Source organism: Dermacentor silvarum, chromosome 3 (assembly GCF_013339745.2).
Source record: "Dermacentor silvarum isolate Dsil-2018 chromosome 3, BIME_Dsil_1.4, whole genome shotgun sequence".
NCBI lineage: Eukaryota > Metazoa > Arthropoda > Arachnida > Ixodida > Ixodidae > Dermacentor > Dermacentor silvarum.
This window is the reverse complement of record NC_051156.1, coordinates 227,865,140-227,877,850: the sequence shown is the minus strand read 5'-3', so window position 1 is coordinate 227,877,850 and position 12,711 is coordinate 227,865,140. Positions and strand designations below refer to the sequence as shown.

Below are 12,711 nucleotides of genomic sequence, written 5' to 3'. Positions count from 1 at the left end.
CACGATTTTTTCCTTATCACTGCCTTTCATCGTGAGCATGGGTCGCCCGGCTGATGCGAACTTGGGGTCACCAGTACGAGTCGGCGCTGGGGGAATGGCATCGATCGTACCACAAAACATTGCTACTTTCTCTTTTTCTTCGTCTAACCGCGGACCTCTTGCAACGAATTTTATAATTCTGCGTAACCTGATACCGTGTATGGAATGTGTACCGTTTGGCGCTCGAAAACAGCAATGAAGATGTTTAGCTCGATCGAATGAGATGAGAAGCTCGGAATTATTGGTACCAACATGACAAGCTTGGCACGGGATGCCGGCATGGCCAGTTTTGCGTAGAGGTGCTAAATAAAAGAACACATATATAAGGCTACTCGTCTGTGCTACTCGTCTGTACCTCGTCGGTCCTTTGTGTCCCTTTTAGGACATTCACGTGCTTCGAAGGACACGAAACAACTCGCCCATCCACAAGTGCTTTATTTGCTGTTTTACCGCTCAAGCGGCAGCGATGATCGCAGCAGGGCAGGATAAGCAACGCACTTGCTTTCTGACCTTGCGCCACAGAGATGATTGCAGTGCCTTTCGGAGTGAGCACGAAAGTGCGCCGAGACCCCGAGCAGCGATCGTAACCGGTGGGAGGTCATTCACGCAGCCGTCGACGAAGCCGCAGCGACATAGGAGGCGGCTGCAGAACCATGGCGGAGCACAATGACCACGGCTCCGAGATAAGCGGCGTGTCGGCCCATTGTTTCCGCGGCATCGGAAACTGTGCTACTACAGAGCGCGGCGCCCTCCCCGGCTGCCGCTATCGAACGCGCGCGTTAATAGGAGCACATCAGAGGAGCCGCCGAGGCTGCTTATCGGCGCCCCTGCGACCGCGCTGCTATTCAGCCGCCTTCCCTCGCTGCTGTCATATATTTCGCTGGGCCAAGGCGGAGCACGGTGGACACTCTCGGGCCGCGGTAACAATTGCCTGCGCGGCGATGTCCCGGTTGTTTGCTGGGGTTCCGATCGATGTGCGCCCATTATCTTGCGAAAATTGTCTGCGGGATGTCGGGTTTGGGCGCTATGTAGACGGGGCACAACTTTTTGAAATCTAAGTTGGACAACCGGTGCGCTGCTGTCGATTGGCGCATGCAGTAAGAAAATTCCAAGGCGATTGAACCTTCAGTTATGAAGTCGGTGAAAGACGAGTCTTCCGGAGCGAGTTGGGGGGTGAGATTGTGGCGGAGTCACTGTGCACCGCACTCAGTGGCGTCAGCCCTCGCGTGAGCGGAGTAGCGGGAGCTTCGAACTATTGACTGCCCTGTCTTCGGGATCGGCCCACATTTATGTCTGTCACTAAGCCTCGGCCTCCAGTTCCCGCAGCGCCGCGTCTGTGTTGAGCTGCAGCATGCACGTTGTTCCGGCGCCTGGACCACTGAGGGTTCTTATCGCGCCTTGCTTTAGTGCGATTAGCGTTTCTCTTGAGCTCCTCGGCCGGCGTTCTGACAGCACGCGGTGGTATGTTTGCGCGACGTGAGGGACGCGGTTCTTCGTTGCAGATACCCCGCACCGACAGGTACTATACTACCCGTGGGAGAACGATGGCACAAGCCGGCAGGGTCTGCGTGGGCTGTGTTGGAATTCGTTCCAGACCCGTGGAGGTTGCTTAGTGGCTATGGTGTTTGCTAAGCACGAGGTCGCGGGATCGAATCCCGGCCACGGCCGCCGCATTTAGATGGCGGGAAAACACCCGTGTACACAGATTTAGGTGCACAATAAAGAACCCCCAGGTGGTCCAAATTATTCCGGAGTCCCCTACTACGGCGTGCCTCATAATCAGGTCGTGGTTTTGGCACGTAAAACCTCAATATGTTAGAATTCGTTCCAGCAAGCAGAGCTGTCTAACGTGAGGTCTTATAACATAGCTGCTTCTGGGCACTATCCTGTGCGACTGGAACACGCCTTCACATCTTTCGCCACCTGGCGTTCAAATTCTGATGCAAAAGGAAATGTGCAGTTAATGTGAGTAATGTTTTTCAGAAAACGCATTAAAATCTGTATTTCAGTGTGTAATTATTGACGACGCCGAAAAATCGCGTTGAGTGTTGATATAATTGGCATTGCAATAAAACACGCCAAGTGTCTCAACGCGATGGTTTGCACGCGGGAAATTCTTATGAATGTTCTATTCTACCTGCTGAGGCATGCGCCCGTAGCGTCAACACAATAAAGGGAAAGTACCCCTGGCGTAATGGATAGGGCATCTGTGCAAGGGGTCGTTGGTTGGAATCCTGCCGTACGTCGGACAACTTTGATTATGTTTATTAAATATACAGGGTGTCCCAGCTATCATGCAGCATGATTTAAAAAAAGAGGAACGGCGTTACGCGAACCAAATCTAGTGCGTATTGTTTCCAGTAAAGTGGAGTAGCCGCCAGTAATATTTTCGCTACTGAAATTTAATTAGGTAATTGTAATTAATTATCTGACTTGAGAAGTACTGTCCTAATTATCATCATGTCAGTGAAAAAGTTGCAGAGCAACATGAAAAACTACCGATACAGCTTTCTGTTGCTCAATACGTGCTCAATACGAGCGTGAAAGAAGCCCGCGAATACTCGCAGAATTGCCGCGCGACTGGCCGCTCGAGGCACTTTGCGTGTGCTCGCGGAACTCTTTCACGCTCGGAAAAACACTTTTATGTAGCACATATTGGGCAACAGAAAGCTGTATCGGGAGTTTGTATCGGTACTCAGCCGGCTATTGTGCGCGTGCAAGTCAGCAATACCCTTGTCAACTTTTGCGTCCGTCCACCTATTGCCGTTTCGTGCGCGCGCGCTTCGCTACCTACGCACGACCTCGCGCGCTGCGTACGTGGGTGGTTGCGGACGCCCAACTGAAGCTCTCTATTGTTTTTGCCCTTAGTGTGATGGCTCTGAGTATTCGCCATGTTTTTCTCGTACTCAGCATTCCGTTCAGACTGTCGCAAAATTTCTTCGAATTGCGTTCAGCCAATTCTAGGACATAGTCCTCTGCCTCCTTAGTGATTTCAGCAATGCGGATTTTGAGTTTCCTATTTAGTTTTTGCCTCTTCCACCGTTTGGTGAGCCCTCTGCAGGCTTCCCATAGTTGGAGCAGATGCGGATCGACGCCTGGAGCTTCCTCCGTGGTGGCCACCTTTTTGGTGACCGTCTTTTTGTGGCTGCGGAGGTCATCTCACCATTCGTCCAAGGTTTCTGTCGATATCCTCATCTGTTGTGCGTTCCCTGTATGCGTGGCATTCCGGGACCTCGGTGGTGCCAATTTTCCTTCTAATTTTGCGGGTGTTAAAGGAGATGCTGAATATGTAATGATCACTCCCCAGGTTGTTGAGAGTGTTCAGCCACAGGGTGCCAACGAGATTTCTTCCCATTGTTAAGTCGGGACTATTGTCTGTCTGTGCGCTATTCCCTATCCTTGTAGGGATTGTGGGGTCCGTGAGTAGCCCACTTGTCCATAAGTTCTACAACCTGTCTTACCTTGACAGCTTGAGTGGGGTAGCCCCATGCCCCGCCCCTTGTATTGAAATCACCAGCGATTAGTAGCGGTTTGGTGTCCGCTTTTGTAAGCGCTCCTTCTATGATGCCGGTAAAATCCGCTGCCCTTTGGCGGGAAAGAGAGGGGGGGGGGGGGGCTATAGATGTTTAGGAGCGAAGCACCATGCCGTCCTGGGCCCTTGCACAGAATTTCTACTAATGGGTGGGGGATGTCCGTATTCGCACCGGTATCGTGTTTGATTACCGTTACGGATTTGTGTATTAGCGTTGCTACCCTGTGCTGGTCTTCCGAACCAGTATATGTTTTTTAGCCCTGCAACCTTGGTACGGTTCCGACTTCTTTGAGTGCTATCGCGGCCGGTGGCGTCTGTTTGGACTTAAACAGTTGCTCCAGCAGTCGCTTTTTACGCCGAAGCCTTCTGCAGTTCCACTGGCAGACCTCTGTGGTTTCCCTAAGGCCCCTGTGGCGTCTAGCCATGACATAGTGAGGGGTCGTGTCCGAAGGTTGGCAGTCCTGGCCTATTTGCCCTCTCTCTAATAGTAGTGCCCGTTGTTTGCTTTCTTATTAGCTGCGTGCTCTCAGTTTATATGGCTTGTGTTCTCTTTTCCATTTTATTGCGATAGCAATTATATGGACACTTCAACCGGATTTCTGCCGTCGGCGTCGTCGTCGCCGTCGCCGTCAGGTTCCCTATAGATAAAATCTTCGCCGCGCGCCGTATGCCCGAGCGGAAGCGTGCGGGGAGCGCGCTATCACGGAGAGCGAACGCACTCAATCAATCTCCCACGCGCAAGCAAGGAAGCGGGAAGCCAGCGCCGGAGGGAGCTGGGGGGAGGGGGGGGGGGGCGCACTTCTACTCTGCCAGCAACCGCGCTCGTCGCTCGCTCGCACCGTCGCTTGTCTCCACACGGCTCTGACCTTTATGCGCCGTGCATTCGCCGCTCAGTTTCCGTTGAAGCGATAGACCGCACGTACCTTCGCCCGCTGCTTGCTGCCAGCGTTTTGACAGTCGTTGTCTGCAGTCATTCAGTGTGATCTATTCATGTTTGTTTGTGCGCGCTCACACCACGCTTGTTCAATCAGTTAGTAATAGTCGGGCCACATTTTCCAACGCACGCTACACATGCAATGCTGCCCGGATCGGCAGTGCAGCGCTACAGGTGTGTCCCTTCGCACGCGCTGCCCACGGGAAACGCTTCTCATGAACACCACCGTTTCACAGGCGCCTTCTCGTGGTCATCGAGTCTCTCTTCATGTCGGTCTACTTACGGCGCAGCACACCTGCTTACTTAATCAGCTCATGTTTACAACAATTCATATTGCTACCAAGCCGCTCACCTTACTTCGTATGGCATTGCTGTGTTGCTATCGCATTCATTGCTTCGCCCTTAGGGCGAAACTGTGACATTTTTTTTTTCTTCTTGCTCGGCGAATTTCCGATCAATGTAATCTGTGAGGCGGGGGATTATCGTGCCTACCAGGTGTTTTACTGTTGCCGCCATGACCGGTGTCTGCTGTGCGGGCTTGGCAGTGCTATTGCTCACCGTCGTTGTGGTACTTGATTGAGGGAGTGACTGTTGAAACGCGGGTGTTTGTACCTGCTTTTTAAGCTGCCTGTTTTCTCTCTCCAAGTCGCCTAATCTGACTCTTGTGATTTCTAACTCTCTCCTTAGCTGCGCTAGTTCGGCAGAAAGTGGGTCTGGTTTGGGTTGGGAGGCCACCGCTGCCCAGCTCACCTCGGTTTCTTTGCTAGCTTTTTCATTTTCTTCAAATGCAGGCCGACCTCTCTGCATTTCGCATCATTAAACTTATCTCTCTCTCTCTCTTCATTTTCTTCTGCTGAGGCGGTGGTGGTTGCCTCGCCTCTAGGGAGCTGGATCTCCCCCTAGACTCCGGTCTCGACCTGGACTTGGACCTTCCCGGAGTGACTGAGCGCTCCCTCTCCGAGCTCAGCCAGCGTTGCTTGATGGTCCCCCGCTGCTTGGGCCGGCTCCAGTGCTGCTGCTGTTGCGGTTTCGGTCGGCCTCGCGACTGGATTTGCTTGAGCTTCTTGTGAAATTCTGGGGCCCCTGTGGCGTGTTGTCCGCCACAGAAGGCACCAGTGGTTTCGCAGACGGGGTCTTGCGGTGGGTCCCCCATTCCGCACTGTGCGCATTGTCTTGTCACTGTTTTTGGGCAGACGTCCGTGCGGTGGCCCGTCTTTTGGCAGGTCATGCAGTACTGCCTCGTCGGCTGGTATGGGCCACTGAAGAGGTAGACGAAGCGAGGCAACACGTCCCCGTCGAGCATCAGCAGCGCCGTTTTGCTTCCCCCCAGGCGCCGGGCCTGGATCACCTCCACTCCTTGCGTTCTAACGCAGATGTTGTCCATGATTTCGTCATCCGTGACGTCTGTATTGATGCCGTGTATTAGCGTCGTCGCTATCAGACTCAAAGTCCGACGAAAAGTAAGCGTCCTCTGACTCGCTGCTATTCGATGTATCGACAAGATCAGCCACAGAGTAAGCGGAATCGCGATATCTGCGATCTCCCGAAGCGCGCGCGCCGTTTCCGGAGCCGGATATTTTTGCGTTCTACTATGACGATCGCGAAACTTCGGAGCGGGTTTAAAAATCACCGCCTGGTCGGAAAAAAGCGGACTGCTTAGAAAACAAAAATATAGTTTCTCCTCTTTCACGTCCGATGACGCAGTGTGTTCGTGAGCGGCGCGGAAGGTCTCGAAGGCGGTGTTTCAAACCATTGATAGAGCGCTAACGATGCCCAATGGGCGCGGTACGGTAAGAGTTAATAGGTACATTATCAGTTGTGTAGAAGACGAAGGGACTACGTCGGGGTGTAAATTATACGACTTTACATATATTATAGGGTCACGAGCCATTTATCATACCATTCCTGCATGTGGCTCAGATCAGCTGTCAAGTCGTGATGGTACGGTATATGGCACAGTCGTCGTTGACTAACATGTGAATGCTACAGGGAGCGGGGAGTCGTTTTACAGGGAGGTTCCTGTACACAAATTGGTGGCTTTGAAAAGAAAACTTGGTACATTTCGGTCTGGGTGGAAATCGAACTCGGGCCTCCGGGATGCGAGACGAGCACGCTTTCCTGAAGCCACGGCTGCTCCACGGTCGTGGCTTACTAAAGGTGTGCCTAGTGCGTGCCTGATTGCACAAGTCACGTCGCAGCAATCTTTCTACGACAGTTGGACTCGTTCGCGAGCACCGACAGGCGCTCCTTCCGGGGCACCAAGCTGCAAACGATGTGTGCAAGCAAGCAAGCAAGCAAGCGAACGAACGAACGAACGAACGAACGAACGAACGAACGAACGAACGAACGAACGAGCGAGCGAGCGAGCGAACGAACGAGCGAACGAACGAGCGAACGAACGAGCGAGCGAGCGAACGAACGAACGAACGAACGAACGAACGAACGAACGAACGAACGAACGAACGAACGAACGAACGAACGAACGAACGAACGAACGAACGAACGAACGAACGAACGAACGAACGAACGAACGAACGAACGAACGAACGAACGAACGAACGAACGAACGAACGAACGAAAGTAAGTTGTTTGGCTTGTGTTGGCGACGAACATGGTGCACCTTAAGTGATCCTCATGTGTCGTACAAAAGGGTCGACCTAATGCCACGGCTCGTTAGCCTTGCAAGAAGTCTGACCCCCGATTGTGTAACTTAATGCCTTAACAAGTGTTCGGCTGACGTTACGTATTTGTAACGCTTTTGGCGACTAACATGCTGCACTTTACGTACGACGTTAAGTGTTCATATGTGGTGTTCAGGAAGTCGCCTTAGTGCCGCACATGTACGGCACTAAGGCGACTTCCTGAACACCACATATGAACACTTAACGTCGTACGTAAAGTACGGCATGTTGCGGCTCGTTATGTCTTGCAAGATGTCTAGCCCCAATTGTATAACTTAATGCATTACCAATATGTCTTGCAAGAAGTGTAGCCCCGATTGTATGACCTTATGTATTACCAAATGTGCAGCAGGCTTTCGCCTTCTTGTGTTATAAGAGTGCAACACCTGCCGAACTTATTTCTCAAAGTTTGCACAAACTTTTATGGTGGGGTTCTGAGAAAAAGTTGCTCGAGGCGACTTGGCTCCCCAAATTCCCATATGGAGTAGCAAACATCGGGCAACACGCACGCACGCATAGCGCATTACGGAAACCTTAGGTTACCATTTTCACAATGGGATTGAAAAGGAACTGGACAACACCAAATTGTCTCGAAAACTACAAGGAGTTTACAAAGTACAGGTCTTAACTTTAGGCAATACAGCGACGATCCTGGAATGTGCACATGAAAAGCGGTATAAGTAGAGTAATGAGCTGTAATGGAGCTTACGAGTACATTCGTGGTCACGTTATTTACGCGAAAATACGATAGCTGTTACAGCTCATTATTCTACTGTATATATTGTAATTGAATAACGGAGACACAGAGACAGCACCCGTTCCTGGGTCAGCTGTTCTATTCTCTTTCTCGTCTTCTCTCGCCCTATCGCTCGCTGTCCGAGCACTCGAGCCCAAGTGCATCCCTTCATCTTTACACTCGGCCACGCTGCAAGTTTCTGGCCTGTTTTGCAAAAAACGCCACTTAACATGAGGCAACTTGTTCAGCGTGTGAAGTAGTCGTTGGTGAGCCGTCCAGCCTGCAACCAGCTTCTCTGGCGGGCGGCACTGGCTGTTGCGCGCTGGTCGCAGGTCTTGCTGACTGTTGTCGAAAAAAGAGGATGACCACACATTGTCCGAGAATCCAGACCGGAACACACTGAGCAGCATGAGTGCCAGGGCCATCGGCTCCACTTCGTTGCGGTGGCCACCATGCCTTGGGCGCCGCACTGACTCTGAAGGGCGCACCTTCACACCTGCATGGATGTTGCGCTTAGCGGCGACAGCACCGATAGGGGCAGCAGGGGGTTCTCGGAAATAGGGGACCGTGGTAATGGGTTATTCTGGTAAATGGCCGCTGACGCTTGCTTGAACGCCAAACCCTGCAGGGTAGCAGGAATCGGAACTTGCCACCGCCACTGCTGCTGTAACCACGAGGTGTTGATGCTGTTTGCTGCTGAGCACTAGAAGATGCCGAAGTGCTGCAACTGCTCCCCTGGTGCGGTTGTGGCTTCGGGTAACAGATCCTGCAATGAAAGCTGCCTTGTGATGCCTCCCTTGGGACCTGGTATAACTGACACCCCCGAGGACGACGACGGCACCGGGTGGAGGGGGCTGCACCCGGCTCCTGCTGCAGCCCAGGGAGGAGTAGCACAGGGCTCTGGGCCATTTGGTCCAAGCCCTGGTCCGAAACTCGCTGCTTGAAACGCAAGTCGAACGCCTTCTCGTAGATGTGCCGCTGGCGGGCAATCGCGTCGGCGGACAACGAACGCCCTCCCTGCAGCAGGAGTGGCGTGTGCTGGAGTGGGGCTTTTGTTGCGCTGCTCTTCGACCCTCAGCAGCCGCAGAGCCACGGCGTCTGGGCCGGTGTCCCAAGGGTCGCAGTGCTGCACATAGCCCGCGTCGTCGCCGCATGCCTCTGTTGCCGACGCTGCTGCTGATGCAGCTTCATCCACTGTCTCGGAGGCTTTGCTGCCGGGTTCGCTATGGATGGTGGAGGACGCCGACATGGAGCTCGACCCGGAGGCCTGTGACTGATGCGGTGGCGGCTGAGGGCTCGACTCGCTGCCGCTGTTGCTGAACCGTTGGTTCTCGGCCGCGATTTTCGATTACGACGAGCCGCAGCTGATACGCGGGGATGTAGGAGCCGCTCAGGCATAAGGAAGCAGGCCGAAAGCAGCTATCAGAGCTGCGCTCCATTCAGGCCAGGACTGCTGCTTGATGCCTGCGTAGTTGTCCCAAGCCTTTGCGGCACCGCAATGTCGTTTGGCTGCAACCAGCCATCTTGTGTAGTCTGGCCAAGTATGACGATCACCCAAGGCATTGATAGTGTAAACCCAAAGGATGACGTCATCTTGAAAGCCACGAAAAGGCGGTATTTTTACTTAAGCCGGCTGCTGGAAGTCGCAGCGGCTCAACTCCGCCAGGCTGCCTGTGTAGCCGCTCGAGGAACCAGGGACTGCATACCTTGGTGGCTATGGAGTCGAAGTAGTTCTGGGGATGATATTCTCGCCAAGGGAAGTGTGTGCGGCGTTCCCAGGCAGGTCAGGTCCAAGATGGCGGGGGGGGGGGGGGGCGAAGCGATGTCTCAGTGTGACGTGCAACGGCGCAACCACCGACGGATGCGAAGGTGCCCGTCAAAAGCTCGAGCTGGTGATTCAGCTTGGCGATGGCTTGGACGAGAGCACCGGTAGAGTCCTGCCCTAGAGCTTTCCCCGGATGGTGCGGTGGGTGCTTGCGACGGTGGTAGGGTGGCGAACTCCATACCTGAGGAAGGGTGTACGGCGTTCCTGGGCAGGAGGGACCCGGCACGCCAAAGAACCGTGCGAGGAAACACTTAAGGCCGGAACGCCTTAAGGCATGTTCGTTGTAGACTGCGCCATTGTAATGGAATAACGGAGACACAGACAGCACCCGTTCCTGGGCCAACTGTGCTATTCTCTTTCTCCTCGTCTTCTCTCGCCCTATCGCTGCCTGTCCGAGCACCCGAGCGCAAGTGCATCTCTTCATCTTTACAATATATATATATATTATGACGTGAAGTTATGCCACAAAGAGAGAGGAAACGACGCATACAAACGCATGTCCGCTCGTTACTGGTATCTGCAAAGTAAAGTGAAAGGAAGAATACCGACGTATCTTTCACTGTGGGCGAGAATGACGTTGTCCTCCGTGATACCCACTAATGTTACTGGACAGGCAGCACTTTAAGAACGCCCGCGACACAATCGAACATGGCAATGTGTACTTCACCGATGCACAACAGCGCCGATCGTCTTGCTCAAGGTTGCGATTAATACGCCGTTACCACATTGATGCGGCGCTAGCAGCATTCTAAATCAGGAGAGGAAAGACGGCGCAGAACGCACAGTGGTAAGTCCTAGCCCACCGCTCTTGCGAGAGACGAAATGACAGTGGGGACGTAAGCCCGGTGACGCGATATATTCGCGTCGCGAACCCACATATAACGCGAGATGCGTTGGGAAGGCGGAAATTAAAAAAAAGAAAAAAAAACATGCTTATATTTTTGCAAATACGGTATGCATTGTAAATGTCAATTGCAATTGCCTTTAGCAACCAGCTGATCGGTCACGCACTTCTATGTCCGTTCCGATTCAGTATAAGTGTTGTGCTACCTGTTGATGACCAATGCAGTTCTCAACTTATGTATCGGCCGTCCTCAAAAAATATAGATCAGCGTTTCTTAGCATGGGAGTACAAATAGTGAAAGGTCAGTAAATGACTTCAAGCTCCGAAACTGCCGTGTTTTCCTTCCGCTTTAGAACAGTGTTGCGAATGTGTCTGGTTGCCCCTCGACTATGTTGCGGTTTCAGTGAAGAGGTGCGTTTTCTAGACAAGACAAGGAGGTGTTGGTTAAGGCATGTTCCCGTGAACCGGTGATTATAGGACTGTGTGTGTGCAGAAGAGTAGTTACCGCCCCGATAGACTTTAAAGCCTTGATTTTCGTTTTGTTCTCTTCCATTTCTTGGGGTCGTAATCTTCTCCACCGCGCCAAAAAATGGTAGGTTCCTAACTATTATAGAGGGATTGACAGTTGGTGCTCATTCTAGATTTTCTCGCAATCCTTGACGAGTGGAACACAAGGTGAATACAAGGTGCACGTACACTTAGAATTGGATGTGCATGCCTCTACATTTGGAGTGCTCAGCACTCGTGCATTAGACAGCTTGTTAATTTCAATGTACCTGTATGCACCTCGGCTCCTTGTTTAAATGATAATCGCGTCCACTTTGTGCGTTACTTCTGTTGTCGCAACCACTAAAGCCAGGAGTTTGACGTCTTGAGTAGCTGGGACACTCAAGCAATTTTCACACAGCTTGAATCCCACTCTGTCTACGATTGCAGCTTTGATGCTTTCTCGTTTGATGACTGCTATAGCCTTTTGCAGCATAGATGTTTTCGGCTGTCCTTTGCGATGCGTTTACCCTCTTGGGTGGTCGTTCTCGCGTTTTTGGGGACATATTCTTGGGAATGTATAGTTAAGCAAGTCTTCCCACAGTGGGTCAGCCACACGACACTGTGGCTGCAATCCTCTTCGCGACGAGACGTGGATACGGTAAGATGCATATCAGAACAGAATTATTAGCATTCTCTTATAATTGGGAGTCTGGAGCTGATAACTGCTCAACTCTTTCCTTACGCTACAATTGTGCTTATTTTCTGTGCTTGTATGTTTTACCGTTTTGTTTCAAGACGAAGTAGTCACAACGTATACCGTCATACATAAAATTATAGCGTCATCATTGGTGTTCTGTATAGAGGCCAAGCAGAAATAATTGCCCAGAGAGGTTCTGAGAATTATTATGTGACACATAAAGAAGCACCTCGAGAAACATGAACGAAATGAATAATTTGCTATCGTTAGCAATTAGTATTGGGAGGGAAAAAATCAGGGATATGCAAGGCATGCACCTGGATTTTGATTCCTAACTTCTGTAAGTTAGACCACGCAAAGAATGATTATGCTGAGTATTTATTGTTCAGATTTGTTGGCGTGAATACTAGCCATGCATAGCGATGCCCTAGTGATGTCCATGCTATGCGGGAAATCCGTGGCTTTACAAATGTGTAAACGCCTATTGTGCAGGGAGCATTTCATTTGACTCACTGCAGCCTGCGCCTGGTTCCATTTTCACGGCATTCTTTAGGCTCGCGAAGCAATGGTTGTCAGGTTGGGGAACTTACAGAAGCTTCCTGATACTTCATTATTGTGTTCGGTCAGCTTTTCTCTGCAAGCAAGCAGGATGTCTCTAGCAGTATGCGTTCAACTGGCGGTCGAGCCTCCACGTACTTTGTACACTACCTGTACAGCGCAGTGTTGCATACAGTAGTGAAAAGTGCATTTGCACAGGCGGTATTCAAAATTTAGAGATGAGACAGCAAGTCAAGCTTCGGTCGAGAGTCGGTCTGAAATCGACTGCGCACTCTTGTGCGAGTAAAAACCCCACACGACAGGAAGGATTGCTCGTAATAACTTGTGTTGAAGCTGTCGAAGCGCTGATGGATAAAAGTAATCCATGGTGGGAAAA

At 51.7% G+C, this 12,711-nt stretch overlaps 1 protein-coding gene across 1 annotated transcript in view; it reads left to right on the top strand.

Moving 5' to 3' along the window:
* LOC119445252 (uncharacterized) overlaps positions 1-626 on the top strand; it is a 79,334-nt gene extending 78,708 nt beyond the window's left edge. Inside the window, exon 7 of the mRNA XM_037709571.2 lies at positions 562-626. Coding sequence (XP_037565499.1) covers positions 562-626 — 65 coding nt within the window. The remainder of the gene's footprint in view (positions 1-561) is intronic.
* Positions 627-12,711: the final 12,085 nt, after the last annotated feature.